The sequence below is a fragment of the Megalops cyprinoides genome, chromosome 12 (genome assembly GCF_013368585.1).
Source record: "Megalops cyprinoides isolate fMegCyp1 chromosome 12, fMegCyp1.pri, whole genome shotgun sequence".
Taxonomy (NCBI): domain Eukaryota; kingdom Metazoa; phylum Chordata; class Actinopteri; order Elopiformes; family Megalopidae; genus Megalops; species Megalops cyprinoides.
In genome coordinates this window covers 14,869,596-14,895,183 of record NC_050594.1, presented here as the reverse complement: position 1 = coordinate 14,895,183, position 25,588 = coordinate 14,869,596, and the positions used below count along the sequence as shown (strand labels likewise).

The window sequence follows — 25,588 nt, the reverse complement described above, 5'->3', positions numbered from 1 at the left end:
GGCATCTCTCCCACAATGCTGTGTTCCAAGAAATTATTTTTCAGGCAGAAATCTCATTTTAAACCCAATCCAAAACAAGTGTTGACTTCCTTTTTTAGCTTACACTTCTACCTTAGCAAAAAAAAGAACAAAAGATGTTCATCCTCACTAGTTTAGCCCACAATGCAAATCTGAGTTATTTCATCCTAAAACATACCCCGAATGTTATGAATAATAGGCCTTCAGTAGCATTTACACCAAACAACCCCAGGAGCAACAACTGTTCTTTCACACGCACTAAGGGCTCAGTGTGACTGATCCTCACTCAGACCCTTACACCTGCACGGAGGGCTCAGTGTGACTGATCCTCACTCAGACCCTTACACCTGCACGGAGGGCTCAGTGTGACTGATCCTCACTCAGACCCTTTCACCTGCGCTGAGGGTTCAGTGTGACTGATCCTCACTCGAACCCTTTCACACGCACGGAGGGCTCAGTGTGACTGATCCTCACTCGAACCCTTTCACCTGCGCTGAGGGCTCAGTGTGACTGATCCTCACTCAGACCCTTTCACCTGCACTGAGGGCTCAGTGTGACTGATCCTCACTCGAACCCTTTCACACATTTTTCCACAAGCACACCATTAAAGACCAGGTGGCTCTGTCCTGAGATGTTAACACAGAGCCCGGATTGTCACCTTTTCCCCCCACATCTGCTGGAATCACCACAGAAACCTTGCCCCCCCTGCTAACCTCCGGAAGGATGGGGGTGCTCACCAGGAAGCAAGCTGTCCATGTTCTGACTGCTGACACCACAACGAGTGCTGACACCCACACTGCAGCTCACTGACTAATGAACGCATCCTCCTCATGCTGCTCTGCCATCCCCCAAACCCCCACATGATGCTGTACCTCCATTTTCACTGGAAAAATGCATGTACACATTTACACCGGCATCACTACACATAGTACGACTGCGCTGCACTCTAACAGACATCTGTCTCCGTGATGGACAGGTCATCTCTGTGACGGACAGCTGTCCCCGAAACGGGCAGTCCCTGGGATGCTGCTCGTTGACAGACTCCACTGCTGACTCTTCACTCAGTGACACAGTGTTGCTCTCGGACCACTTGTGTCAATTGGTTCTCCTGGCTGCAGGCTTGCTTCAGCCGTGAAGGACTGGCAGGTTAATTAAGTCACAGCTCAGAGGCCGGGGGGGGGGGACTTCACAGAGGAACACAGCTCATTTCCATCCAATCTACACCTGACTATCTGGCCCCGCAGTGAGAGAGTGCATGCATGTAAAAAGTAAAAGATGTACATTGTACATACGATGTCTGTCCTGCAGCTCTGGAGGGTTCTACATTGCTGCTTAAGGAGAGGGCTAAGATTGGATTATAGCTAGTGAACCTTACCGGAGGGACACACAGCACCCACTATTTCTGAGTGCCTTCCTGTGGGACCTGGGGAGGAACAGTCTAATGTTTTTGAAATATTTCCCTTTTAAATTCTGTGAGTAACTACAAGCTGCGATGCTGATAAGACTCCTTTTCCTCTGCGCTTTGGGAACTAGCCCCTCTCTCTTCCCAGCAACGCCATGGCTGAACAATGCGGGTGTGAGATTTTATGCACACATGCACGCACGCGAGAGAGTGTGAGGGGAGTGACTGACATGAATGTTTGAACACGCAAGAGTTCTGCCAGTGCCAGCACCACCACTTCCATCTCCTTACCACCACACTCATTGTTCTCTACCTACAGTGATGAGCTAGCAAGTGCCAGGATCCATTTCTGGTAAGAAGGGGTTGGGTCTGTGGAAACCACACTTGGGGGTGACTGAAAGCTTTCACAGTAATGCTACTCTGATACAGGTGTCCCTGTGCTAGACCCCTTTTCATCACTGCTGTGCTGTCAGCCCGATGTGCTTGTATATTAAGTGCATGTGTGGCAGGGCAAGTCATGGGATCAAATCACAGAGTAATGTAAAGCACTTAACCTGAATTACTTTAGTAAAAAAAAATACAGTTGAGTAAATAAGTGATGATGATGTGTGTAAGTACCAGTACTGCAATTATTTCTATGGATAATGGTGCTTGGGTCCTTGTGGGTAACATAGCATAAATAATGTACGGTCACTGCCATTCACACATAATGCCTGCAGTTACAGACTGGAGAGGCGCAGTGTATGGAAGGAGAAACTCAGAAAGGGGGGCGGTGGTGAATCGTCCTGCTTGATTGGGGGGGGGGGGGGGGGGGGGCAGACGCAGATGTTTTTGGTGAGGTTCAGGCAGAAGGCCAGACCCCACCTACCCAGCAGCCTTTGCTTTGGAATTCAGATGAACCCCAGAGAACTCTGGGAAGTTTTTGTGGATTGCAGACTGGGGGAGATTGTCGTCAGGTTTTAACAGTCTGTCAAAACTCTAAAGGAAGGAACACTGCTGCACGCAGCTAAAACCCTCCTCCGTACCCCCGAGAAATCATCCAGAAACGAAGAGTATCTCCTGTACACCTACTTTCCTTCCAATCAGTAAATATGTAGATAAACAACAATGGCAGAAGATAAATCTACAAAAAGAGTGAAGGAGTAAAACGAGTGAGTGAATCGCCAGTTATTTTCAGTACAGTCAGACCACATGCTCATCCTCTCCAAGTCATATGCAAGTGACTATGTGCGTAAGAGCCTGTGTGAGTGAGTGTTTGTGTGTGTGTGTGTGTGTGAGTGAGCATTTGTGTGTGTGTGTGTGTGTGTGTGTGTGTGTGTGTGTGTGTGTGTGTGTGTGTGTTTGTGCGTGTATGTGTGTGTGAGCATTTGTGTGTGTGTGTGTGTGTGTGCGAGCATTTGTATGTGTGAGTGAGTGTGAGTGTGTGTGTGTGTGTGTGAGTGTTTGTGCGTGTGTGAGTGTGTGTGTGTGTGTGAGTGAGTGTTTGTGCGTGTGTGAGTGAGTGTGTGTGAGTGTTTGTGCGTGTGTGAGTGAGTGTGTGTGAGTGTGTGTGTGTGAGTGAGTGTTTGTGCGCATGTGAGTGTGTGTGTGTGTGTGTGTGTGTGTGTGTGTGTGTGTGTGTGTGTGTGTGTGTGTGTTGCGCGCGCGCGCATCATCTTGAGCGACAGGTTATTTTCGGTAGGGTGACACCACATGCACATCCTCCCAGTCAGTTATTGCACGAAGGTGGAGCTGCTGCACTAACCACAAAAAAACGCTTGAGAAGATGACGCACGCCAAAAAGATCAATTTATCATCGTCAGAAATAACCACAACGGTGGATTATTTCTGTGACATCCTAAGCTCTTCCTGCCTCATTACAAAAAGGCACACATACCTCCCGAGTGCTTTCTGAACCAGCAACAAGGGCAGTGCCCTTACAAAAGGGTGCTATACTGAGAGAAGGCTGCTAAGCAAGGACAGCATTGTGAGTGGCCACACGACAGGACAGAGATAGAGGCTCTCAAAGAGATGACTTTATCTGCAGACATAAAGAAACGCAGTTTCCATTCATTTTAGCGCTGTAGCCAATCCACCTCAAGGTCTTTAATTTCTGCTGTCAGAGCTGTGTGAAAAAGCTCTAAATTGGTTCAGAAGCACAGAGTGGTTGTAACAGTAATGGAAACAACCAGATAAAAATGCCTCTGGAAATAACAAAGGTAAATGGCTTTTTAAATCTGCAAATTAACATTCCTGCACCAATTCTGAATTCAGAACTCTGGCTCAGAATACAAAATAGGTGACTGAAGGCAGAGCCAGTGTTGTGACCTGTAAAATTACTTTATAAGCTTAGCATACCTTCTATGGGGAAGCGTGCACAGTTTACATAGCATACATTCACAAAGCTGAATATTTTACAGAGGTCATTCAAGCACCTTGTTCAAGTGTTCAACTGTAGTTATCCTGCAGGATTTCAAGCCAGCAAACTGGACATAAATGCATTTTGCTAGCATTACGACACACTAACATCCTTTCATCCTTACTCTCTGCTAATGCTAAGAGTCACTGTTACAAAGACCTCCACACAGGCAGGGCCTCATGAGGAGAGTGAGAGTCCTCCTCTCCATCTCTTCCTCCATCAGTATCTCCATTACACTATAAGTTCTGTGACTCTTCTTGCCTCCCACTGCCATGACTCTAATGACTTTGTGACACCTCTGTGTCATGACTCATATGTCTCCTAAGGTAGCAGAGACGAACAGCGGTAAAGATTTCTAATCAAAAGGTTGCATGTTCCATTCTCCACTGCTGTTGTACCCACGGGGAAGTTACTTATTCTGAACTGTCTCAGTAACTATCCAGCTAATATCCAAGCTATTCAAGTCACTCTGGATACACAGCTGCTAAGATTAAAATGACTATAATGAGTGTGATGTCTGTACCCTGTGTCCCTCTCTGTGTGTGGGCTCTGAACGGTGACTCTCACTGCAGCGTGGGTTAAAGGTAATACGGACTCTTCTCGGTGTGTAGTGGACTCCCAGGTTTTCTCAGAGAAAGGCCAAAGAGTCTGCAGGTCCAGGTGTCCTCACATGGCAGACTGCAATTGGAACAGGCCTCTCTCTCTCTCTCTCTCTCTTGCTCTCTCTCTATCTCTCCCTCCTGCTCTAGGTGGCTATAATCTCTCATTACAACACAAGGAACATTCCTCACAGTCTTTCTAGCTTATTCAACCGGCAGTTTTCAAAGACATTCACAAGCAATACGCGTATGTACTAATTGACGACGCGTTCCACAAATGTCTTTGCGAGGATACAGAGCGTGATCCGAGTATGATGTCACTTAGCGATGGTCGTGTGTGCTAGACTGAAAAGTTACTTTAAAGGGGGACAAAGCATGGAGAGTTCTCCACTCTGCTCCCCCCCCCCCCATTTCTCACCCCCTTCGGGGTGCATCTGTATAGAACAAAGAGAGACTCGTCCACCAGGAGAAAAACAAGCCGCTCTCACTCCGCCACCCCAGAGTCCCTCCGTCCCCACGCAGTTTATCACGGGAGGTGGGGAGGGTGTGGGGGGGGGCTGCTTATTTACCACACATGTGTTTTCAGGACAGAATTCCCAACAGCTGCTCCACTTTATTTATTTTTCCCGCACAATAAAAACCGGCAGCACAGCAGCCTCAGATTTCTCTGCGATGAATAGAAGACTTTGTTCATGAACGCTGCCCAATGCAAGCACACAGGCAGGGCCCCAACTGTACTAAAGAAAAACAAAAAAAAACAGCCTTCACCAATGTCAGGATTACAGTTTATGATATGTGGTGGCCTAAAATGTTCGATTTAGGCCAAAGCGCCAGCCAACAGTAACTCACTGTTCAGAACTATACAGCTTGTGTGTATGTAATTTCAAATGAATGACTGTTGATGCTAACCGCTCAAAAGGCAACCGAGACGTATTCTCTTTAAATTGCACCCCTTCTGTGGTTAATATCTCATCTCATTCAGATTCACCTGAAAAACGCCATACACTTATTAGAGAGATCAGCAGGGTAGGAGATTGTACATGTATTCCTGAAAGGCGCTCGATGGCTGTTCCCATGGCAATGGAGGCATGTTTTCTGTGTTCCACTGAGCACATTAATGTGCTATATGAAACTCTGGGGAGCTCACCCCCCACCTCCCTGCCTCCACCAAACACTTCATACTGCAGCACCCCCCAGGGGTGAACACTGTTCAGAACTCTTGCAAACCCCCCATGCTCCTCCCCCATTCTCGCCCCCTCCTCTTTCCTTTCCACACTTTTTCCCCCACTCACCTCCCACCCCATCTACCCTTGACGCCATCCTCTCTCTTGCACTCAGAGGTGAATTCGGAAGCCCATCCGCGAGGGCTAACAGACATTAAAGTGCCTGAGACAGCAGCCCGGCCCGCCCTGACAGAAGCGGGACTCCGCCCACACAAAGCCCGCGATGCTCTCAGGTGGAGACGAGTGGATCTTTGATCTCCAGATGCACAATGACGACAAAACACAGACAACAAAGCTCTGGAGTTTGCCTAGGTGTGGCCGACCGTCTGGCCTGCATTGGCCACGGTTCAAAAGCTGCCCACATCCAATGAGATCACAGAGCCGTCGCAAGCAAAACCACGCGCGGCGCACACAGACGTGCCCGTGATCTAAAAGGAGCGCGAGTCCAGCGTCACATGAAGTCATTTTTCCCGGTAACGAGGAACACAGCGCTAGGCTTGTGAGTCCCACCCCTGTGCTCGTGTTTAGCCGCCGGATCTGAGGCCTGAGGCGGTGACTAGTTCTGAGGAATCCAGTCAGTTCACGTTCACTCATGTTTCCTTCATCCTATTAAACATTACCCTCGTTACAATCAAACGCAATGTCCCTCACTGAGCTTCTGTGCGGATCGGTCACTGAACCCCAGTAAGCAGAGAAAGCATTCAGTGGCAGTTTCCCAGAAGAGATTCTATCTCAGCGAACAAAGAGAGAAGAGCAGCCACCCGCCTCCTGCTCCGGCACTGCACCGCCTCTGATCAGCGGTGTCCTGCTAATCCACAAACAGGGACATCACAGAACCCCGCTGCTCCTCCTGCTCTCTGGCTCTGGGACAGGAGGAGGGAGGGAGAGGGGGGGAAACAGGATCGAGAGGGGGAGGGGATGCAGGAAGAGAGAGAGAAGAAAGACAAGGAGAGGCAAACTGGAATAGAGCACAAGAGCCACAGAAGAGAAAGAAGGGATCGGAGGAGGAAAAGGGAGAGGGGGAGCGAAGAAGGTGGCGAAACAGAGGCGGTATCCACCCTGAGCGGGACGGGCCCCACCCTGCTGGGCTTTATTAACTTCAGCGGCGGCACGCTCCCCCCTCCCCTCGCCCGCCCAGGGCCCCGCAGAACAGACAGGGGGACGCAAACTATTCCAGAAATGTCCTGGCTGGCCGGAGTGCGTGCTCCGCTTGGCTTCGCAGATGCGCGGAGCGGTGCCTTTCTGCTAGCCTGTCCCCCTCCTGTCCCACAGCCCCGGGCCTTCAGGACACAGAGAGAGGACACACAGGGAAAGCCACAACCACAGGGGCCTGCACTCTCACAGAGAACAGGAAACCTGTGTGGTGTAGCAGCAGTGTGGTGTAGGGGGAAAGGGGCAGGACTCGTGACCAAAGAGGGCGCTGGTTCAATTACCTGCTGGGCCACTCCTGTCGTACCCTTGGGCAAGGTACTTAAACCACAATAGCGTCAGAAAACATCCAGCTGTATAAACCGATGAAATTGTGACCTACTATGTAAGTTGCTCTGGATAAGAGTGTCTGCTAAATGACAATGAAATGTGATAATGCAGCCTTCACAACAGAGTGGCTTGCTCAAGCTCCACACAAGAGTTACATTCACAACAAAAGTCTGAGATAACAGCGGAAGCGTGGAACAATGGAGGGACTTCCACATATAATTTACACACCTAATTTTGCATAGGTAAATGTGCACACAATGGTGTTGTCCCTCATAAATAACTCGAAATCATATTTATTCATTGCCCCCCCCCCACGCATCACATGGGTAAAAGGCTGCAGAGCTAGATGCAGTATCACGCTGTCCATGGGACGAAACAGGCATGTGTTGAGGAGGCTCCAGGACAGTTTTTTGTTTATTTATAGGGGAACATCTGCAATTACTTAAGTATGCATTATGGCCTCTGCATTATGACTATGAGGCATGCATTAATTATGCTTACACAATGGACACTGAATAGCTCTTACCCTTTCTCATGTCCGTCTCTGATCTACATGCCCTGTTGGCCATGGGCAACTAGCTAATGACCAGGAGCAACAACAGGAGACCTGAACTCAGATCTGCTATCCAGCCCTATGGCTTTCCACCACCCACTCACAACCCTGGGACACGAATCCCCACATCGTACCTCAACACACTCTTGTGCACTGCCACTAAATATACATAAACATAACCATTCTCACACAGTTACAGGAGTTTCTCAAACACCATTCGCAAGGGGTCAGGGAGTAGTTTTTCACATTCAGTCTAACTTTTGGGGTTTTTTCTGTAAATATTGCTCTATAAAGTGCTCTTAAAATTTAATAGTAAAGGCCACTGTACCAAACAAAAATTGAATGAAGGAGTCTCACCTTAAGTAGAAACAAGCTTTTATTTAATCAGTTTGGTTTCAGAGCTAGAGCCTCCTGATGCTTTGAATGGAGTGCTTGTAACACAGCAAATACTTGCCTCCTTTTATCCTTACATGGGAAAAAGAACCAGCCGCTGCACTCGGAAGAATTGTGCTCTGCTGTTTTCCTGCAACGTTGGAAAAACTGCCAAATAAAAATGGGGAACGAGCAGAGAGATTATTTCAGGACTGCATCTAAATCTAGATCTGGACCTCTCCAGCTGCTGTTTGTTTATACGCTGGATCTGTCAGTCAATCGGTGCTCCTCTGAGTTCCGGCGGCATTGGCGCCTGTCGTCCTCTGATGGTAACGCAAATGCAAACCCCGCTCAGAGTGCATCGATGTGCAGAGGAGCTGTGGGGATGAAACTCCAGCCCGCGTCCAGGTGGAACAGGGGAAGGACCGGTGCTCTGCTGCCCTGTGCCCGCTGAAAACCCCAGCGGCATACGGTCTGAAGAAGGGCCTCGCCCTGGAAAGCCTCTCTGTTCAGGGAGCTCCACACAGAGGAGGGCCTGACAGCTGCAGCTCCCTCTGTTCACACGGCGCTGGCCAGGGGGAGACGGTGATTCAGGCTGATGTCACAGACGACTGTGACTCCACAGGATGGCACGGCAACGGATGCATGACACTTTCACAGTGAGCCCACACACACATAAGCGGTGATGTCACCTTCAAAACAAATGATCGCGGCTGACAAAAAAGGCTCTTCAGCACAACTACAGGACAATCTGATTTCACCTCTTCCCGGGAGATATTCATCAGGATTTTTCTTTGAGAAAGGGGCTATTTCTGCCTTGCACTGCTCTAGTCCTGAAAACATTTTTGGAGTCTTTTCTGATGGATAAAACCGGACTGTGGCTTTGCAGCTTTTATAGTGACTTGGACTTTTCCTGAACTTCAAAATCTTCATTTGGACTCTGCTGAAAATCCAAAAGAGCTTTAATTTCAGAAGTTCTAAAAACATCTGACAGCATATCCAAACCTCAGCTCAGATACATGGCAGTGAATGCAGGCATGCGCTGAAACATAATCATGTTCCTGGTTATCTGTGAATTAAGAATCCTCACTTCTCCTCCAATCAAGCCCCTTGTCCTTCTCAACGGCATCACTAACCCCTGCGCCTGTCTTCAGTCTGCCAGCCAGAGGGTGATGAAATACAGCAGTGGTTTCCTGAGTATTGTGTTGGCCTTTTTTTTTGTTCTGGAACAGGGATCTCTCTGCGCCTGTGGGCTAAATTTAGCACACGACGTCGGCCACGCCCTCTCCTGGCGGGGAACATTCTAAATGAGGTGGCCCGTGTTCCGGCCAGGGTTTTACCGAATAAGGAGCGCGAGGCGAGTGAGGGGCCCTTTCGCACCGCGACACAGTGGGAATGCGCTCCAGCCCCCCTCGCCGGAGGAAGTCAGCCCTCGGGGTGGCCGGGCCAGGCAGCGTCAGAGAGAGAGAGAGAAAGTGCCTCACAACCCGATGAGGTACTGACTCATTCACAACTAATCAAGCCTAAACAAGTGTCCTAATGCCAGCCTGGAAACAGTCAGGCCAGGGGACAGAGTGGGGGACTTCTACAGTGGATTAAAGACCTGATAAATCTTGACCACTTCATTAGGGGCCTGACAGATCTGTGAAAAAAGGTCTTAAAATATATCACCGACTCACTGGGACCAGTAAGTGGCATTCACACACCAAGATGTCTGCCTGATGAGACACAAAAAGTCTGGATACTGACCTCTACCAAGTGTACATTAGTATACTATTTAGCAGTGCACTGCAATAATCACAAAATGTTGTCAAAAAGAATGGTTTGTAGCAACAGTTTTCCCCTTGAAGTCTTTCAGAAAGGGTGAAATGTTCTTGAGGGTGGGTCAGGGGGAGGCTGGAGTGTGGTGGTTGGGGAGGGAGAGTGGTTATAGGGCCTATAAATCGTGTTGATTACGCTCTTGAGCACTGGTGGAGGAGACAACACAATGCTTGTTACAGTCTAGCTTAATAAACTGCATTCCAATTGCTCTGCCCTGTCGCCAAGGCCCGGCAAGAGGCTCATCTGAAGTAAGAGGCAGAGGCGATAGACACAACAGAGCTTAGAAGAACACACTGTCCCATCACGGCCATCACTTTAAGTCTCCGTTACTGAAGAAACTCTGCCTGGCCCCACCCCTAGCCTGTGCCCCCCTCCCCTCCCCTCCCCTCGCAGACTAATGACTCAGAGGCCTGTGAAGCATTCCTTCCCTTCCTCCCTCTCTCGCTCTCTCCCTCTGCCTTGACTCTTACACTCTAAAGATCCTTCCTGCAGCCAAACACCCAGAGCCACGTCAGGCTTTGAGGCCTTGCCTACCAGCACAACATGGAGACGGGAGAAAAAGACTCTAACTGCCGTTACCGTCGGTTTTGAGAGACCGCTACAGTTCCCCACAGTCAAACCCTTTTCGGATTTTCAGATTTAGTTCCCAATTCAAATCTGGTCACTGCAAATGACCTTCCTCTCACTGCTGTCCTGTCACTTCCAAATTCTATTTTTAAAAAGAGGAAAAAAAGCATTATATATTTAAACAATGCCAACATTAGCGGCACAAGATGGGGCCGCTCCCTGCAACACGCCTGCAGTCTAGACAACACTGAACCCACCCTGGGCACCGGCGCAATGTGGTGTGTGCGAAAGGCCACGCTGGGACCCAGCAGGTTACACAAGCACATCCCCAGCTCTGACCTCAGCAAACAGTCACGCCACGATAATCAGTCAAAAAGGAAAACGGAGAAAGTTTGAACCTGAGGTCTGTTTTAAACTGCCTCTAATCCACGCAGTATGCTACAGGACCTTCATACCTCAAACACAAAAAACATGAATACATACAAATTCGACATATCTAAAAATAACATGTAGTGCCCCCCCACACTGGTAAGGAGCAGGGCTTGTAAGCAAAAGGTTGCTGGTGTGAGCGCTGAAACAGGCTTCCGCAGCTTCATCAATATTCCCAAAGTGGCCAAAACTCCTCACTCTAGAAGGATGATTGCAGCAAAAGGGATGGCGATTTAAGCATGACAAATAAAAGCCTGGTGGCTCTTCAAGCCTTTGCAGCAGTGTAGGCTCAACAGCAAACACGTGGCAATACCAGCTTGTGGTGGTTCACTGGTGCCCTGTGACCACACTTACACCCCCTGTGGCAGTGCTTTCCCACAATGGCATTAAAGCTCAAGGATGGCCCTAATGATTCAGTATCCTTGTGACTACTTGCCTAACCCTATTAAATGTCCTTTTTGTAGGCTGCTCTGGATAAGAGTAACTGCCAGCTGAATAAATGTAAAATAAAGCTGAAATCCCAAACTGTGCCCCACGGCTTCTCCACACAACAGACACAGTGGGGACTGGGCTAATGGTCCTGTTACAGACTCCCCCTCCAGAAAGCTTCCATGCTGGGGCAGCACTATTCACACCCCACCTCTCCTGGGGGTCCTCACTTTGAGTGCGGAACACTTAAAAGGCCCGGGAGAAGTGGTGTAACATGAGCACAGCGGTTTCTGCTGGAGATGGATTATGTTACATGGCCTCCGGAAAAGGTTTACTTTCGTGCATACACATAGATGTTGCACGCTCTTAGCAAACACTGCTTTAAGACACTGGAAAAGTGAAAGGATTTTAAAGGTTATGCTGAGTTCAATCTGTGAGCGTGTCACTGAATACAGCGTTCTGTCCAGGTAAGTTCAGTATTTCTGCTTGATCTACCGACACGCAGCACAACTGCAAATGGCCCTTTCCACTGCGAGGCAAATGCATGCACTGCTGTATATACAGATTTTGCATGAGTCAACTTTAGAGTCCACGTGCAGTCACGTCTGACCCTCTGCAAACCATCCCAGCGTATCACAACGCTGCTAATGCAAACACCCATACGCTGAATTCCAAAGAGCACACATGAGTATAGCTTCTATCGGACTGAGCAGGCATGCTAAGAATAAGGTGAACGTGCATAACCTTAGCAATAACAAACGTGGCTGACTGAGCCATGCTGCCGTTTATACCTGATGCTTCAGGATGCGTGTACATGCGTTAATGAGGCTCAGTTTCCAGCAGTGGGCTCAGGTGTGCAGACCGCATTCACACTCAGCCACTGGGGACCTGGAGATCTCCACTGGTTACAGCCCTGGAGTGTCTTATGATCAGCCAATCAGAGTTCATCTCTGTATCCCAGGGTTCTTGTTCTTAGGGATACGCAGATGGATTCATGCCATATTACAACATTTTATGGCTCACAGTCCTCAACAGTCAGCTACTGTGAATACTGATTCTCCGCAGAGAGATCTGCATTCACACAGCTTTCAAGCCAAGAAATCATCATGTTAAATACCAGTGAATTACATTGTCTCATGCAAGGATTTTCCTTCACGATTACTGATAAGATAAAAAATGTATTTTACTTTCCATAACAAGCATTTCAATATTGTGCCATGTAATCGTGAAGTGAGCTCACGGTCAGATATTAGACTGCGTGAGTCTTCTTCCTGGTTCAGCTCCAACTATGGACTACCAATGAGCCCTTGGACACATTTGGCCTGGTCAAATGGACAAGTAAAACCATTTTTACGGTAAACAAGTGACACAAGATACTGCTGGACTGCAGCCACTGCCAGCCGTGAACACAGCAGACGCAACCACACTTCACTGCCACTGACCATGTGGGCCAAATCGCTCTTAATGACATGGATCAGACTCCGGCCATTCAGACCAGATACAAAGACAGGGCTGATGGTTTAGATAATATAAGTGTATTTAATAATGATGTAATATATATTGCATCTCTAACAGTTAAAAGAATCTGGATTGTTTTCTACTGATGGTTGCCTGAGTGTGTGTAATTGGCCACTGTACCAACACTGAGTTGCTAATTAAATGCTGTTCTCTCACAGTAACATGCAGAGGCCTCTCCAAGATCCCCCAGAGTCAATGCCAAATCCCCTGCCAGTAATCGAGGATCAGGCCTGAGTATTTGCAGCCAGCATAAACAACATTGCATTACAGTATTATCATGTTATGCTGGCTTTATTATGACCGATCCTTTGAGATGAATGGCCGGGGAAGCTAGACGTTAAATACCACAAGAACATCCATTCCAGACAGGAAGAGGAGACAAAAAATTGCTTAGATATGTAAACTTGACGAATGGAAGCATAACGCTTTGTAACACGGAGGTTGATAATGGATAGGTTGGACGTGGTTCAAGGACAGTTTTAACTTTCTATATAAACCGATCCCTGAGTAAATCCCCATACCCACCAGGTGTAGGAGCGTTAGGGAACTGAAGAGAAGTGCAGTTCCACTGTGGCCATTCAGGACCAGGCCAGAGTCACACCAGTCCAAACAGTGCTAAAATGCTAATGCTACAGTACATTTCTCCAGCTCACAGAGGCTTTAGAATGAGACAGAGCTGAGTAAGGAAGTATGACCTGACTGCTCATGTTCTTCTCCCTAATCATCTCACCTCATTAAAGCTCCAACACACACACACACACACACACACACACACACACACACACACACACACACACACACACAGTGCCGCTGACATGCTGCAGGTACCATCCATAATACATAAGTCAGAGCCTGAGCCGACACGGGTCTAATTTAATCACAGTCACGAGACACCAAAGGCCCCCCTCATCTCCACTCCGCCTGTCACTCAAACGCACACTCCAGTGAAAGCAGAGAAGCTGCATGATAATGCCTGTGATAGTGAAAGAATCTGCAGGCATGCAGAGCCTCTCCTCTATGCAGCGAAAAGGGCACCCGAGTTCACCTGGCGGGCCTCTGCACTACAGCGCTCACCTCACAGCAGGCACAGATGAGAGGTGAAGCTGGGAGATCATTGCACGGCCAGCTCGCCAGAGGCGGATTCTCAGTGTGGCCTGGGAGCCAGTGATACAGCTGTGCTCTTTCCGATAGTAAAAAAAGCATAGAAATGGGCTATGGAAGACAAAAAGGCTTTTGGAAATATTTCTTGCACCTCTCAGTTGTCAGGTCTGATTAGGGGGTGATCGCATTGCAAGTCACGTATCAAAGTTATACAAAGGGCACAGAAGCTAAAAAAAAGTCTGAAAACAGCTAGAGAAGGCTATAAGGTCACATAGCTAAGCAATATAAACAATACCCACTACTGCTGGAACACTGGTAACAGTGCCAAGGTCAAGCGTCTTGATAAACTTTTACACATAGATCCCATAAAACCGTTGACTGAACATGGTAAACAAGCTCTGGGCTGCAGGCCCTGTAGAAGCACAGCTGAGGAGACGGCACGCGTATCGGGAGGAGCGGGGAGCGACGGAGCACATGGCACGCTGGCTTCTGAAAGAATGCTGACACAAAGTGCAGTCACACGCTCTCTCCCATGCGTCTGAGGAATCCATTCCCCCTCTACAGCACCTGCTTACTTCTGTTTAACAAACAGAGGGGCAGTTATGAAGACTGGCAGGCGGTCTCCTTCAGACTGACTGTTAAACAGTTACTATTACAGCTTCGGCCTCACAAAGGGTGCGTTTATGGGATGGGTATCAAAACTGTGCACAATAGGTTATGCAGCAGGTTAATGCTTAGACACCGGGGGACATCCGTGAGGTGAACCGCTCCAGCAGCGGCTGACTCAGGTCTGGCACTCAGGTTGCTTAGGGACCACCTTTGATCTTCAGTAAAGCGTAACGATGGTGATGTCAGCACATCCTCTGTGTCATCTGAGGCAGGATGAAGGGTGAGTGAGTGAGAGTGAGTGAGTGTGAGTGTGAGTGTGAGTGTGAGTGTGAGTGTGAGTGTGAGTGTGAGTGTGAGTGTGAGTGTGTGTGCGCGCACTCATCTGATGCACCATATTAGCCTGTTTGGAATCTGCTTGTTTCAGGAGATAAAGTACTTGTTCCTTTCTCCACAGCTCTCTGGTGTTTCTGCACCAGCCCTCTGCTATTCCCTGGTGTCCAGTGAAAGGGGATCTCAGCATCACTCATGACGTTTATGAGGACTTAACATATTACCCATCACTTTCCACTGGGTATTTTAGGGTAACACTGAAGTTTTAAACAACTTCGGGAAAACAGCTTAGTTTTTAAAATGAGTGCCCAGGGCAAGAGGATCATTTCAGAAATGGACAGCAACACGCTGGCTTTAAATGAACTTTTACCACCTGACTTTGGGCATCTATCTTGTGATCCCAGGCACTGCAGAATTGCATGTGAGCAATACATTTCAACCAAAACCTCCGATATAACACTGGCCTATTATTAGTTCTAAAAACTAGGGGCCTAAAAAAGCCAAAATTACATAAACACCGTTTATATGTGACGAAGTAAAAAATTAAGTACAAAGCACCCATAACACAGTTCCCCAGATGTTTTGAGCAAAACATCACGTCAAAGCACTGCTTACTGGCTTAGGCAGACGTCACTCCTTTCCTCCCGTACAGTCTCAGAATTGACTGGGTGGGCACTGTAGCCGACCCAAGTAGAGGAACTAGCAGACAAGCCCACATGGTGCAAGAGCAAAGCACAGACTTTCAGCCGCTGAGGCTAAGTTTTGGAAATCTGACCCCTTTTCTAACACTGTATTACAACCCAGCAGTAAGCTTCCCTGACACATGGCCACAAGGTAGCTATAGCTGTATCAGTTATAGAGCTGTGCTCCAAAATTCACTCGCAAGCTGTCAAACGTGCCCACAAGCTCTGCAACAATGTGAGCTTTGTTGCTTGTGAAGTAGCGATGTTTTTGGAAAGCAGTGAACTGGGCAATTTAACACGCTGTGTATCAAATTTCATACAAATGCATGCATCTCCAGAGCATATATGCACAAATAGCACATTGCAAATTCTATGCAGATAAGATAAGAACAGAGCTAAGCAGGACAGAAAGGCAGTCTCCCCAACAGAAGGCTATATATGTTCCACTCTAAAACATTTGGCCAGCTTGAAAATAAAATTACCTACCATTCTGAAGTCCCGTAACTGTCAATTTTCAAAAGTATACCGATTCATGTGCAAATCAACTAACTGCATGAGTTTTTATAAGCTATATCATTGTGTGTTGATTCTACAGCTGACAAATACCCATAATGAAAGCATTAAATTTTATAGTGCCAAAGAGATAAAGCTACAGAATACAGTGTGTGACATAACATACGAGCGCCCGTACAATACTGCCATTTCCGAAACTGGAATTCTTCCAGAATTACAGAATCTCTGGAATCCTAGGCATAGCAACCCATTGTACACAGCAGAGGCCAAAGACCAAAACGGTGCAGGGTATACACCGCTGAATAAGGGTATCGGATAATTAAGGTAACTCCGGAGACCAACTGCGGATTGAAAGGTGTGTGATTTATGAGCCACACTCATTATGGCTCCGTGTGGATACAAGAGTGGCACATTCAACAGCAAGAAGTGAGGACAATACTGGCGTGAATACCTCACACAAAGCTAAACATTCTCTCCCTATCCCAAGCTGTACTGGAGGAAGATGTGTGAAGTGTGTGGGTTTGCTCAGGTATTCACAGCAGTGTCGTTGTGTTTAAGTTGTATCTTGGTTTGAGCGTCTTGCTCCGAGACACACTGTAAAGCTCTGTAAACAATGCGCTTTGGAAACTACAGGTACTCTCAGGTAAGCTTTGTTTAAACATCGTAACTCTCTGAATAGGTGTGTCTGCCAACCAAACAGATGACAGAACGCAATGTAAATGGTGCGAATGAGCATAACAGACCCATTGATAAATCACGCAGACCTTTGCTCTGATAACTCTATGTTAACTGGCGTGCTCATATCAGACTGCAGTGTAAACTAAGGGACGCTTCAGTGAGGCTTTATCGGTTTAATATGTACGTATCTCTCTCTTTCAGACTCGCACCAATTTACACAGGCTCACAAAGGGTCACGTCTTTTTCTGTGGAAGGCTCAGGGGAGCAGGCCCACTGTACGGGAGCAGGAGGAGTTAATCGGCCTGCTTCTGCCGCCTCCTCCGGCCTGCTGCATTACAGCATCCAGCTGGCTGCGGCCCAACGCTGCCAGTCACTCCTAATAAGTACAGGCATCGCAGCTCCAGGTGTGCGGCAGGACTGCAGCGCTGCAGCTGCAGGCACCCAATAAATCACTTCCCCGCGCAGCAGCAAACTGCATCTGCACAACACGTACACACATATACACATATACGCACATAACACTGTGTACCCTAAGGTGTGACATATGAGGTTAAAAAAAAAAAAAGTATTGGCATCACAATGTTTCCAGTTCTATTGCTTTCAAAAGGTGCAGACAGCAGGGCAAATCCACTATCCAATATGTTCTTAGACTAGCGCTCCTGCTATATAGTGGAATGCCAAAGTGTGTCTGGAGAGCAGTCTGTCTGGAATGCCACATTTTTGCTCCTCTTTCCCCCTCTATTAAATTCTCAATTTCCTGGATGCATGGACACAAACAGATAAAGAAGGAGAATATAGAGAACGTCTCTTCTGTGCTAGAGACATTCCATTATCAGTAAGACAAAGGATTCCGGCTACTAACAGTTTCTTTGGGTTGACATTAAATATGTTAAACCAAGCAATTACATTTTTATACCCCTCGGCATATTAACACACTGAACCCAAGATCTCTGTTCTGAGAAAGAATCAATCAGCTTAATCCATTTCCTGGAAATAACCTGTGTGCGTTCACACAGGACAGACGAAAACAGGGAGGCCTTTGACCTTTCAGCTCCTCCCCACGGAAGCCCTCTAGGGCATTTTACACAGTGGAGGATGGAGGATTCCAGGAAACAGCTGAGACAGAACAAAAGATAGATGTTCCCTCTCCCCACAGTCTTCTGCCTTACAGAGCTTCTTTAAATAGAATGCGAATCCCCTTACCCAAGACGTTTCTGAACTCTCTCCTCTGCTTGGCAGCGCCAGACATCTTCAGGGATGGTGGAGGTACGGCACGTTTTCAGGGCCTGCTCTCCGGAGGAGCCGCAGAGGCCTCCCAAAGCAGCATGCTGCTGGTGTCTAGCGGCCGTCTGCTGCCAGATTCACTGAGGATGCAGGTGGTCAGAGGCGTTAATCGTCTTAGACCACCCGAAAAGGAGGGGCCAATGACAGCCAAGCTACCACTTCCTGTGGTCTGAGACGCGGGGTGGGGGGAGTCACGGGAGGAAATTCAGAGCAGATATCCCAGCTGCTCAGGAGAAAACATCCAGTCCAAACCAGCTTCTCCCAGAAATACATGGCCTGTAAAATTGAATCAGTCAAGTACTCAGATCAATAAAGCACAAATTACTGAGGGGCTGACATCACTTATTGCAGGGAACACTTGAACTGGGAGTGGGGAATCTAAATTAGGAGCCACTTTCACCCTGTGAGAAGAGAAGGTGGTGTGCAGAAACACAGACCCCTCACTAGTGATAGCTTTGTTCAAGATGCTGAGGTTCAGTCCAGCTACAGGTGACCAACCTTGTTCTGCCTGCCAAAAAGACCTGGCACCTAGACTCAAGTGAAGCTTCTGGACACTGTCTGATGGTCCCAAAAAACATTTAATTCCTGATGAAGCTCAGAGGAACCTCTGGTAAAAAAACAACATCAAACAGCTTATAGGCAGTCATTTCTCAAATTCACTGCAATGACCTATCCACATCCTTTGAATTTCCCTTGAACATGTACCATTGCCTTATCCACAGATGTTTCCAGGATCAAAAATGAACCAGGAGGGTGTAAAAAAACTCATATTAATGAAAATCTGAAACTGTATATGATTAAGTCCAAGTTTATGAATACATTTATTCATTTGGCAGATGCTTTTATCCAAAGCAACTTACAAGTGAAGCAGAGTACAACAAGCAAAAACCCATGTAAGGAGTCAATATTAGTAGCAGCTGAAGACAAGAAAAGGAGAACTCTATAGCTGTACATCACCCTTACCTAAAAACCCTGGACACTAGGCCAGATTTAATGGGGAGATTCCTGTCTGTTCAAGATGGTGTAAGGCTGGAAGGAAGGTGCAAGAATGACATTGACATCACCAGTAAACATCTCAAGGCAACAGCTGACTGCCCATGGCCTAGTGATAATGTAATCATGATGCATTTACCCACACTTCTGTGGGAGCTGGTTCCCCTCCAACAGGATTAGGTGCAGAGCAGAACACTCAAATGGGCGAATTAAAGATAAACTGTTTTACGTTTTCACATAAAGGTCAAACGTTCATACCGTCCAACCAGTGAAAGACATAAAACACTTGGATTGGACTCGGAATGGAAAATAAAGCTACTGGTTCTTATATATCACTACCATCTGCAACATCATGACTTGAAGTTAAGCAGGACTGCAAAACTAAGCTCTTCTCAAGACACCTAAATGAATCTGTCTGACACATGAACTACTGTATGGGGTCAAGGGTTGCCTTTAAACTGGATTATTAAACCACATGGATCATGTGACAGAGGGGGCCCATATCAATAAAATCTGAAAAACTCAAGGCAGAGCTCAGAGGTCCCTTCTAAAGGCTAGACACCTCCCAAATCACTAAAATGACAAAAGAAACTGTAACCACACTGACCTGGCAACAGTCAGACTGCTGCGTCCAATGATAAAACCTTCATATGACTCTATGACTCATTCAGCTACTCGCAAAGAGTTCTCCTTTTCTTGTCCTTCTGATGGCTCCACATTGCTGAGGAATTGACACCTGAAACACATATTCTCCATTTATTTTGCCAGTATCATGACTTCACCATGTAAAGACTGAACTCTGAATCGATCTTTCCCCTTCCCAGGTCCGGCACAAAAGTACTAACGTTTTCCCTGTGTGCAACATTACAGCGAGTTCTACCAGCCTGTTCGCCCAGAAGGAATCCCTCATGGCTCGGTGCTTTATTTCAACAGCTGCCCCACCACCACAGAAAGCATGGAGCTATGAGACAACAGAGAGAATGTGGGGGTAATGATTTCACTGTGGTATAATGAGCGGCCACCAGCAGGCACAGTGGGACAGCACTATCTGCCTCCTCCAGGGCTGGGTTTGTTGTGTGCCTGCAGTAACACACCTCTCGTTCCTTATTGTATCAGCTGTTTAAATGAGCCAAGCATGGACAATGAAGACGACAGGCTCCCGGGCCATCAATAATGGATGTGTACACTGCAGCCTCAGAACAGCAGGGCACAGACAGTGAGAGCAGGACTCTGTCCAGAATTCACCCCCTTTCACTGTACACACACGCACACAAACTCGGAAACAAAGACAGGACCACCTCTGCACACAAGCCCCACTGATAAAAAGCACACTCGGCATACAAGTGCGGTGAAATATGGCTTATTTGCAAGGACAGGTAGGAATGATGGAATGGCGCCGCTGACAGGGAGCGAAGACTCTGTGGTTCAGGCATTGGGTCTGCAGCAGGGTGAATCCCCCGTACGCAAACCCTCCACCGCAGCAGCATTGAAAACCTGAGACACACACTCTCCCCTCCAGCAAAGCCTTCTGTACATGGTGCAGATGAGAAAACAAAAGGAAAGAGAAGGGGAAGTGGCAGAGAGTGAAAAACAGATGGGAGCACCTTACAGAAAGGACTGCAAGACAAAGTACCAACACAGACTAGGCTCTTCACCATCCACACTGTGGGTCTAATGTGGGGAAAAAAATTGACATCAAAACATCCCTACATCATGGTCTAAAAACTGATGCACTGACTCATGTCACAACAGAAACTCAACGACAACAATTATGTTTAGTAAGCATACAACTTATTTTGCATATCTTGTAAAAAAAAAAAAAAAAAAAAAAAAAATTCCAGTAAAACCTACATTCTAATGTGCTGTCTGACTGGCTTGCAGTTAAGTACCAGCTAAAATATAAATAATGTTAGAGGCTAGAATTCTTTACTCCAATATGAAAAACAAATTCAGTAGTGGGGACACCTGTACATTAGCTTCCAAAATTGCTAACAGCCTCAAGCTAGCAACCTTCATTACAACAGAGATCACAGAGATCTAGTCAGCCAGGTATGTTTATATCAGCATTCTCTAACCACAGTCCTGTGGGTACATGCTGTATGTTGGTTGCAGCTGAGCTCTGGTTTAATTAGGATTAACTGAGCTGTTAATTGAATACTGGTCTTCACTTGACACATTTACTTTCAATCTGCTACATATTCTTTGTTAAAGAAATGATTGAATGCGTGTCTGTGCCTACAAAACCATTACTCCTGATAACACTTTCTACAGCAGCCGTATTCCTAACCATGGTATGGCAAAATGAAAATACAGATATCAGCTCTAAAGGTTACATTCCAGACGGCACAGTCAGCATCACTGGATAAATATCACCATCGCCACTGCAGTCACAGGCGAGATTACAGAAGGTACTACATTTCAGTCTCCAAATAAAGGGTTACAGTTCTCTTTAGTTTTGTGAACATGTAGTGTTTTTGTGATCCGGCCACAGGCAAGACTGTAACACTGTACAACTGACAGGAGGCTGATAAAGTGCCTGATTTTGGACACACAATTCTTATCAAAAACTCTGTATGGCTATGTATTTTGCTGCAATATTTTTTTGCAAGTATATTCTTATTATATTCCAAATTACATGCAAATCCCATGCAACTGGCCCTTTGGCTAGCTCATATTGTTTATATTAAGTTGTATTAACTGTCTTAGGCACTTCTTGAAGCAGCATACTGAAGAGCAGAGCTCTCATCATACTGGGAGCGTACTGCAACTGGATGTCCAACACTGCACTGCTCCTGCTTCACGTTGCTTTATATGGCCGCATTGTGTATGGCGTGGGCCAATGGTTGTAGGGTCTGCTTGCGCCTTTCCCCCTAAATGAATTCAGCCCCTTGCATATCCCCTACCCTCCCCTCCCCATCCCACATACCCGCCCTCCCTCCACCCCTCCCATGTTTTTGCTTTCAGTTTTCCCGCTCAGTCTGAAGCTTTTAGAGCACATCCAGGATCCCCAAATGAATTCAGAATTTTAAAGCCGCAGTGAAACCAAGAATTAACAGGGCAAGTGATGAGGCCACAGTGCTAAATATTACTAAAAATATCCCCTAAAAAGAACCTCATAGGACCACAATACCGACTTAATAGAAAGCATACTTTATGGACTAATTTAAAATGTTTACTCAAAGCACTTTATTAAAGGGTCCCCAAATAAATGTGATTTACCTTTTCCATGATTTTTCAATGACTTAAGAGTAAATGTAAGACTTTGTAATTATTCTTGTTTTATGGATGCAACAATCTCATTCACACAGAATGTGGATACTCTGAGGACAGAACTGAGTAGGAAATACTAGGACACACATTCCTTTCAAAATATTTTGTCTGAAAGGACAAATATTCAAATACGATCTTGGCAGCAAATGCCATCACCAAGGACATTTGGTGAAAGACTTAAGAAGCCTGTGAGCTAGTCAGTTTGTTAGTAATGTCAGCACATTGTTAGAATTGATATTAAATCACATCAAGTTCCTTTACAGCTAGGAAATCAATCTTTCTTGCTACTTCACAAACAAACAACTGAGTTTTTTAATTCTGGAGAATTCCATAACTTCTGCAAGTCCTTCCAGGATGAAAATGAGACAGGCCCAAAACAGTAAATCAAGGACATTCAGGGAAATCTTGGCAAGTCTAACTTTGTAACACCCAAGCTGGATCCCATCACATTTCTGGGCCTGAGGTGTTAGCTGGGGTTCACCCTGAACAGTTAGACCCAGTAAGTCAAACCCAGATTGATTATTCCTTACACTCCAGCCTTTTAGACAACTGCTATTGTCAGCAGCAATGGATTTGACTTCCATGTGAGGAGCAAAAATAGTGTTTCCACACAATAAGGCAAACCCAACCGGAAGACACCAAATGCTCTGATGTTAACGTTCAGAAGCCGGCCTAAACTTCAAAACAAAGAGGCTTGCAGGTGTGTACACGTATATTATAATGTCTCTGCTTGCACACTGTCAGACAGACGACTGCCGTGGTAAGGGTGGTGGACCACAGGGTGACCATACGTCCTCTTTTTCCCGGACATGTCCTTGTTTTGGGACCTAAAACATGTGTCTCTAAACGAGGACATGTCCGGGAAAAAGAGGACGTATAGTCACCCTAGCCCTGGTGGACCCATGTGAAGTCTCCCACGCGAGGAATAGCAGTCTGAGAATGGGGAAGGGTGTTTCCAATAGTGTAACCAAGTCGTAATCCTGCTTGAGCAACAAACTGACCAACCCGAACCCCCAACACCGCCCCCTCAAAAAAAAGAACTATTGCTTCCACGAACGAATTAAAGAATTAAGTGGATCGTTTCTGTTTGTCTGGTAGTGGTTATAGTGATGTAAGAGCCTGCAATTTTTTGGGAGACCAACCGACTGTACCACAACTTTTGAAAGAGCAACTGGGAAAATGGGAGTCGATGACAACCGTAGTTACTGACAACCGCCACAAGCACGCTCTAGCTCAGACACTTTGTTTGTAGCTGGCTTCAGCCTAAAATAAAACTTAAGGTGTTTCTATTAAACAAGAAAGTGTTTGACTACTTCAAGACCTTCCAAAACTTCCTTCTCCTCTTTGAACAGTTTTCTTTCCCGGGAAGCTACCTAGCTATCTATCTACATTGTTTCAAAGCACTAACAGCGGCGACTGCTGCAACACCATTATCTAACTACATAGTAACAGGATGTGTGCTTATCAGACGTTCCTGTTTAGTATTCATTGAGAATACTCCAGGAGTAAAAGGTTTCAGGTTTTTTTTTCTAAAAAAGATTATACTATATTCTGATTTATAACCATGACTGTGTGCATAATTTTACTGCCCAGCCCTGTCCGTTAGAAAGAGAATAAGTAGCGTCCGCCCTTCAGCCTGAAAATAATCATAGCCCACATGGCACACCGCCGACAACGTAGTCATTTCTCCATAAAAGTACTGACATTTAGCAAATAGGATGGTAAAATGTTCTGTGCCAACTAACGCTTTAAGAGAACTTGCTCTTGTTGGTTAAGAGGAGGCTACGTTTTCCTCACTTTCTATAAAGCAACAACAGATACTATAACGGTAGCCTAACAATTAGAAACTATGTTTTTCTACAGAACTGTATCCAACTCGTATCAAGTCCATATTTTGCATAGCCTAACCTCAGACTTTACTTTGGCGTTTATAAAACCATGGTGCGCCCCATTTTTCTTCTTTTAATTAGACTAATAGAAATCTTTCAACTGTGCGCAATAAACCACTTTTAGTTTATCTGGATACTTCTCTCGTTCTACGCTTATGCTAAAGCTCGCTGGCTAGATGTCTCACAAACGGCAATATTCAACCCCCAGGTCAAAAACGATGGCTAAATATTCGAAGACTTCAGAGGGTATTAAGCAGTTATAAAACCATCGTTGCTCCCTTACCTTCACAAAGAGCTCGATAACGGGCTCGTTGTCTCCCTTCACTCCGTTTTGCGGGACCGAAAGAGACATTGCCAACTTAGTTTCAGCACTTCTCCAAGACAATAAACCTCCTTTTTTCTTAATCGAATCGCAGCAATTTCTTCACTTGCAGTGTGCCACCTCTCTCCTTCCACGCACGGCGTTCGGGTAACCGCCTTTTCCCAAGCAAGTTATGGTGACCAGCTGGAACCTCGCAGTGATTCTCACAGTACGCTTTGCGGGGAAAAGTCGAGCATACACAACAATAACAGCTATGCCTGTAACCGAAGCCCTTTTCACAAAGCAGTGTTTTGCACCGGTTTTCTAGAAACACTTTTTGACTACAAAACCATTGTTGGAAACAGTCGACTGTCCGGACTTTTCGTTGCCTATTCGGGCTCAGGACGTGATGATGCGGACGGGGGAAAAGGCAACGGGAATATTTAAAGCTGTGATGTCATCCACAGAGCAGACAAAAAGTGGGCTGGGTTTGATGAGCCGTAGGAGAAGATGTGTTACTAAGGCTGCTACCAGGGCCGCTAGGAAAGAAAAATGAGACATCAGCTGTCCCGGTCCAAAACTTTGCAATAATGAATCAGCTACGTAAGAGACTTCTGGAAAAACGAATGACCTAATGTGGCTGGCTGTATACGCCACGTCATTGTGTGATGTCCTAAGAATTCTCTGCTCCCAAATCCCCAGTCCGTTTCACAAAAGCTCATGCAGCTAGCTACTGATTAAGTCAAATATAACCCTCTGTAAACCCTACTTAACGTTTCTTCCCAAGATAGCTATATCTGATACAAAATAAGAAACTTAACCAGTTTTAATATTTTACTGTCTTAATTGTAAAATCCATCTCATGACAGGCCATAAATAGACTCTAGATCCAAATAAACGGAAATCTGTACCGAACCTGCATTGCAATTTTAATTTTGTTGCATAGCAACAAAAAGGTAATGGCTTGTTACATGCTTAAAGGACTTTAAGACTTTAAATTTATCGTTCGCTTTTTAAAAGGCACAAATAAGATAGAACTTATCAACCAGTTACAAAGCTATAGGCCTAGTTGAGGTCGGTTTTAAAGTGTTAAATGGTTGTTTTCAATAATTTCTGTAATGGTGCCTAT

At 46.3% G+C, this 25,588-nt stretch overlaps 1 protein-coding gene across 1 annotated transcript in view; it reads right to left on the bottom strand.

Annotated features, from left to right (window-relative positions):
* clic4 (chloride intracellular channel 4) overlaps positions 1–24,957 on the bottom strand; it is a 35,343-nt gene extending 10,386 nt beyond the window's left edge. Inside the window, exon 1 of the mRNA XM_036542892.1 lies at positions 24,442–24,957. Coding sequence (XP_036398785.1) covers positions 24,442–24,510 — 69 coding nt within the window. The 5' untranslated portion in view covers positions 24,511–24,957. The remainder of the gene's footprint in view (positions 1–24,441) is intronic.
* Between the last annotated feature and the right edge of the window lie 631 nt (positions 24,958–25,588).